This window comes from Myotis brandtii, unplaced genomic scaffold (assembly GCF_000412655.1).
Source record: "Myotis brandtii unplaced genomic scaffold, ASM41265v1 scaffold179, whole genome shotgun sequence".
NCBI lineage: Eukaryota > Metazoa > Chordata > Mammalia > Chiroptera > Vespertilionidae > Myotis > Myotis brandtii.
In genome coordinates, this window is record NW_005356635.1 from 7,020,016 (window position 1) to 7,026,914 (window position 6,899).

At 41.6% G+C, this 6,899-nt stretch overlaps 1 protein-coding gene across 1 annotated transcript in view; it reads right to left on the reverse strand.

Moving 5' to 3' along the window:
- CPB1 (carboxypeptidase B1 (tissue)) overlaps positions 1–6,899 on the reverse strand; it is a 46,978-nt gene that overhangs the window by 35,030 nt on the left and 5,049 nt on the right. The window contains exon 3 of the mRNA XM_005863488.2: positions 3,602–3,726. Coding sequence (XP_005863550.1) covers positions 3,602–3,726 — 125 coding nt within the window. The remainder of the gene's footprint in view (positions 1–3,601; positions 3,727–6,899) is intronic.

A 6,899-nucleotide genomic window follows, 5' to 3' on the forward strand; every position in this document is an offset into this window, starting at 1 on the left:
GTTGCTTTCGGAGCTCAGAGCCAGGCCGCGGCAGGTGGGGAACCTTGGCTTCCTCCATCACTGGAGCAAGCAAGCCTTCTGCTCGCTTCAGCTGCGTGGCTGCCGGCCGCCATCTTGGTTGGCGGTTAATTTGCATATCACCCTGATTAGCCAATGGGAAGCGTAGCGAAGGTATGGTCAATTACCCTTTTTGTCTTTTATTAGATAAGATTCTTCATTTCAGATATTGTATTCTTCAGTTCTGACTGGTTCTTTTTATGGTTTCTATGTTTTTTTTTTAATGCTTGTTTTCTCTTTGTTTCAGTTCTCACTAAGTTCCTTGAGCACCATTATAACCATTTTTTTGAACTCTATATCTGGTAAATTACCTGCATTTATTTCATTTAGCTCTTTTTCTGGAGATTTTTTGTTGTTGTTCTTTCATTTGTGGCATATTTCTTTGTCTCCTCCTTTTGGCTGCCTCTTTGTGTTTATTTCTATGTATTAGGTAGATTTGTTATGAGTTCCAGGATAGGTTAAGTGGTCCTATGTAGTAGGTGTCCTGTGGGACCCAGTGGTGCTATCTCCTTGATCATCTGAGCTGGGTCCTCCAGGAATGTTTTTTATGTGGGTTATGTGGGCCCTCCTGTTGTAATTGAGTCTTGATTTCTATTGGTCTGTTTGTGTGTAGGGCCGAACCTCAGGCTGGCTGATTGTGAAGACCAATGTGTTTCTCAGTGTCCTAGCTGCTGTGCAGGTACGAACCACATAAAGCAGATTTCACCTCAGCAAGGTCTGGAGTCTGACAAATCTCCTTTTGGATATGCCATTTGTGAAGCTAATTGGATCCTTCTTTGAAATTATCTGAAGCTGGCCACTGGTTATGTTGGTTCTAGGGCCTTTTGGGAGGGACCCTGGTGCAGGCCAATGTCAGATGCTGTCTGTGACTGGCCCTGGCAACCTGTTTGAAGCTACAAAGTGAACCACAGTTTGTTGCTGCCTCTGCTGGCCCTGGGTGTGTGCTGAAAGGACCATGCTACATATCAAGGCCAGATTTTACCACCTCCAGGCCCAAGGGTAGGTCAGCAAAAGACCCAAGGGACCCTGAGATTGGCCTCCACCTGCTTCCACTAGTTGGCTGCCTGTTAGTTTCAGTCACTGCAAGAGCCTCTGGTGGTACTCAAGTTGCATGAGGCGGGTTCTCAGTGGGTCACCAGATAGGAGTGAGTGGTATTCACCAGATTTATACAGGTTCAAACTTGGTGCCAATGCTGGGTCTGAGGCCACTCAGCAATGTCCCAAGATATACCCAATCTAGCTGCCACTGCTGGGTGCTTGCACACCTTCATGGTGGTGCGGGGTCTCAGTGAGTTGTCAGGGTGTGGCCAACAGAGTTTATCAGGCCCAAACTGACTAAGATTTGTCTGTGTGAAGGGAGGGCTCTGTACTACTTGAGCATATAAGGAAAAAATGGCCCCTGTCTTAGAGCCACACAACTTAGTTTGTTCCAGGTTCTGCCAAGAGCCCAGTCTCTATAGAGGAGGGCTGCCTGGAGTTGGGAGGATTCATCTAAAGCAGGGGTAGGGAACCTTTTTTCTGCCAAGGGCCATTTGGTATTTATAACATCATCGTGGGCCATACAAATTATCAACTTAAAAATTAGCCTGCTATATTTGGTCAAACATTTAATTAACTCACCTCTAATGCCTTGGCAGGGCCAGACCAAATGATTTTGCTGGCCTTACATGGCCCGTGGGATGGATGAATCTCCCAGGAGAGGGAGGTGCTAGTCAGGCTTGGGGGAAAGTGGGGCAAGTGGCTCCCAACTGCAGAGCCACACAGCTCAGTCATGACATATTTGAGTCTGCCTACATCTCTATATACTGGCCCAGGCAGCTGACACCTCAGCAGGGTGCAAGCTCCTCAGGGTGAGGGATGCAGGGAGTCCAAAGGCTATAGCTATTGCTTTCCTCCAGGCTGATGCTATATGAAGGGAAGTGCTCCACCCAAGGAAGATGGCATGTACTGTGTGGGAGAATGACTCACCACAGGTATCCTGGTGACTATCTCTCTCCCCAGAGCCACAAACCCTAGTATTTCCTCACCTGATTCTACTCCACTCTGCCCTCCCATTTCTGGAGCACAGGGTGAGTGGTTGTGAACAAAATTTATGCATTTGCCCTTTAAGAGGGCACCTGTGTCTCTAGTCTCTCCTTGACGGGCAGAATCCCTGCTGATGCTCTGGTGCTCTGGGCTTGGGAGCCCCACATGGGCTTGAGACCCTAGCTTCTCAGAAGGAAATTTTTCAGCTGAGATATCCCTCCAGAATCTTAGCTGCCACCCATGGGAATGGGGCCTGCCCTTTTTGCATCTTTGCCCTTCCTCCCAATTTCAATGTGGCTTCTGTAAATCCTTAGTTACAATATTTCTCTTCAGCTAGTATTCAGTTGGTTATTCAGGTTTATTGTTCTATATTTTAGTTGTAATTCCAGTTTGGTTCCAGGAGGAGGTAAATGTAACATCCACCTACTTCATCGCCATCTTGGATCTTAAAAAATCAGGTGGTCTTTTCTAGCCCTTAGACTTGATCTATTTCCCTGCATTTTGAGCTTTTTACTTTTCTTGACATCTGTTACACATTATTGAAGTTTAGTTTATAATCTGGTTTCCTCAGAAATGGGTTGGGTTATATTTTTCCTTTTTGGTACTTGGCATATGTAGGCACTCACTATTTGTTGGATGAACAACTGCTTCTACTTAGGTGAACAGTCTCATCTTAAAAGATTTATATGGACCAGTGTGCTATTTGGGGAAAGGAGGCATGGTGTGATCAGCTTAGTCAACTCTACTCCAGGCCTTTAGAGAATGACTTTTCTTTTAAAAAATATATTTTATTGATTTTTTACAGAGAGGAAGGGAGAGAGATAGAGAGTTAGAAACATCGATGAGAGAGAAACATCGACCAGCTGCCTCCTGCACATCTCCTACTGGGGATGTGCCCAAAACCCAGGTACATGCCCCTGACCAGAATCGAACCTGGGACCTTTCAGTCCACAGGCCGACGCTCTATCCACTGAGCCAAACCGGTTTCGGCGAATGACTTTTCTTTTATTTATTCCTTCTATCCATGCCTCTCTTACCATTAGAGATAGTCACGGGGCCTTTGGGGACAAGGGACAGAAGGACCACTCAGTATGACTCTAGTCTGGTCCTATTATGAGATATAAATAGCCCTCATGTCTCATAATAGGTCTGGCTGCTCACCTAGAAAGGCAGTGATTTGACTTGTGACTAAAACTGTGTATAGCTGATAATAGACCATCAGTTGGTTTGGCCTGTAGACTATCTATCACTTATAAACCAGTAGCAGGTCAGATTTCTGACTGAAGGTTTGGGGTTCAAGAATCAAAACCATTTTTATTGGAGCAACAACTAAACAGAAAATTGACCAGGTCTGAAGTCTTAAGATTTGGAATTCAGGTCTAGCTCTGTTATGACCTATTTGTGTGGACCTGGGGAAGCCATGGTCTTGGTCTTATTTTTACCTTCCCAGAGTTATTCAGAGGCTTGGATGACAGCATACATGGGAGAACATTTTAATAGTTATAAAACATAAACTTACTCATATTGTAGCTCATTCTGCTCTAGAAAGTCTTCCACAGTGGAAATATCTTCTGCTTCAACACGGAAGTCAACTGTACTGTGAGGTTTGATTTGTGTGACAGAATCTGGTTTCCAGAAGTCGATCTGAATAAGGAATAAGATATGTTATTTTGAACACCTCTAATCTAATGGATGGATTATTATTGGCAACAATACTATTGCTCTACTCCATTGAGTTATTTTCAAACTCAAATTATTTATGAAATCTCTTAGAGATATATTCTTTGAGTGAATAAGAGTTGAGACCAAGCAGTTGCTAATAAAAATGTTTACATATTTTCATAGCCCTAATTGATTATCAACAAGCATGAAAAACATGTAATTATTTCCCAGAGTGCTAGTCAATTGCAGTACCCTATAACTACTCTTTTCTATTTATTGATTTCCAGGAATAGTTACTTATTGGAATAGCAATGTTTGTGGTAATGGATAAAAGTGCTGAATGAGTGATGAGAATGTATCTAGAGCAGCGGTTCTCAACCTGTGGGTCGCGACCCCTTTGGCGGTTGAACGACCCTTTCACAGGGGTCGCCTAAGACCATCCTGCATATAAGATATTTACATTACGATTCATAACAGTAGCAACATTACAGTTATGAAGTAGCAACGAAAATAATTTTATGGTTGGGTCACAACATGAGGAACTGTATTTAAAGGGCCAGAAGATTGAGAACCACTGATGTAGAGCCACAAAATTTAATAGAGAGAAATTGAGCTTTCCTTTTTAATTTTTAGTGGGCTTTTTTTTTATGAGGAACTCAGCGCTGTACATGTCAAAGTAATATGTGGGCCTGGGGGCATTTCTGACCTGCGGAGGATACATAAGGAAAGAAAAATGTACCCTTCCATAGTGGTCATCTAGGTACCATGACAACAAACAAAATACTCTTAAGGATCAAGTAATGTACTGACATTTTCATTTGTTCAGTTATTCATAAACTATTATTGAGGACCTACTATGTGTTAGGCTCTGTGCCTGAGACTATTGTGAGCAAATATAATACTGAGCAAATCAAATATGGCTTCTGTCCTCATGAGAGATATTTTAGAGAAAATTGTGCACAAAAATAACAGGATGTGTAGTTTTAAATCTCCTTTTTCCATGGAAAAATAATAACCAAGGACATGCTGTCTCCTGTAGGTGTCTATTTTCCTGTTCCGTTCTTGGGCTGAGTAAAGGCCTAGAAGCCTGATGTGAGCCGGACAGTGGGTCTTTCTCTACCTCTCTGTCTTGCACAATTCCTGTTTAGATGTTACAAGCTAGTCTCAGGCAGGAGATGTGACAGGTGGAGGTATTTAGACCATTGCTTGGGAACTTGGAAGGAAGTTTGGGCAGACTTAATAGGAACTGGTGAGGTAAAATATTAAGATGACTCAATTTTAGATATACCTGTGGGTAATCCAATAGCCTATATCCTGTCCTGGTAATCTTCAAACAGCTGAAGATGTCTACTGGGTGCTGAGTTATGAGTTAGAGTCATAGGGAATGTCAGTGCAATGGGGAGACAGGGACACATGGATTACATCAAGAGGGATTCCAGAAGAAAAAGTATGAGTGTGGTTGTCACTAAGGTATTGAAAGGAGGGAGTATTGATGATTTGATAAGGACTGGCTACACCGTGTGACTTAGTGAATCAACAATGGGAGGATAAAGATGAGATTTCAAAAGGTAGTGGAGGAAGTATAAAAGTATGTTGTGATAAGGATATAGAAAATAAAGGACTAGTAATGAATTCTAGTTAGCCAACGTTGTAAAGAGAAGCACAATGAAGACAAGCACATTATAAGAAAAAACATACTTTAAAAAGTTAACCCTGAATTTGTGTTTCTAATAAATACTTGGCATTCTAAGGTGGGATGAGAGAGGGTGGTGTATTTTCATAGACACAGAAGTTTAGAATTGGCAAAGCACATAAAATCTTCCAAGTATCTGTAGCAAGTTGGCAGTGCCCCACCAGTACATAATTCTGGGACTCCCCACTACCAAACTCTGCATCTCTGTTGTTGAAAACTATTTCCCTGAGAATTGGAAAAAGCCAAGCTAACAGTTCAAAGCATGCATGACATGCCAAAACAAACAAACAAAGAAACAAACAAAAACAAAAAACAAACAAATAAAACCTCTCTTTAGAGAAGCGCTCAACCATGACCCTGGAAGTGGATGTCTAAATACTTCAACTCCCGCACTTCTCAGGTGAGATAATTCTGAGGCGTCTGATTTGTACCCTTTCCTAGAGTTTCACTGTAGCATTAAGCTTTAGTCATCATCTGTGGTAACTGACTTAAGGACCCCTTTGTTGGCTTCTCTGTAATCCTTCCCACTTCTCTATCAGTTCTTCCTGCACTTCCCAAATGAAATCTTTGCCTGCACATCTTTGTCTAAGGGACTGCTCTGGAAGAACCTATATTAAGATGTAGCTTCCCACTCAGAGCAATGAATGTTTGCACAATATCCTTTGTGATGGTTCTAATATAATCTTGAGTACATCTAGTACCACTTCAGAACAGCCTAATTGTCTTACAGATAGTTTTATTTTTCTTAGTAAGTTGAAATTTGCCTTCCCTGATCTCCCAATCCCTTGCCCATTCATCTTGGTTCTGCCAAATTTTGCAGGGAATGAGGGGAGAAATATATATGATTCTGTAGTAAGAATTATGGATTCTTTAAAATAAGGTGGAGGAATCTCATAAATATGTTTGACAGAAGACATGCATACCTAACCTGAGGTTCCTTATCAATTTCATCTTGGAGAAATCTTTTAGCAAACACTGACATCCAATACTATGGAGCCCTGTAAGTATGGCACAGACTTATTATACTGAAGTTACTTCCCAGTGCTTAGGAGAAATGGAGCCAAAAATCAAGAACAACACTATAGGCACATAGATGTCTACTAATGTATCAAGTATGGATACAAATAATAGACTCAAATTATTAGCACAAGGAAATAAATATAAATTTCAGTAATTACCAAGACCTTGTGAGTGAGATTATGTCTGAAGTATGGAAATGGAGTAAAATATATAATATGAGATATGGAAAATTAAATTCTAAGTTAAGAAGTTATACAACTGAGGTCATAAAATTATAATACAGAAAACGGAGTGACAAAGAACCATCTACACTAATAAAAGAGAAACATGGTAATTGGCGTACGACCACTACCCTTTTCATTGGCTAATCAGTGAGTATATGCAAATTAACTGTCAGCCAAGATGGCGGCAGGCAGCCAGGCACTGAAGCGAGCACGAGGCT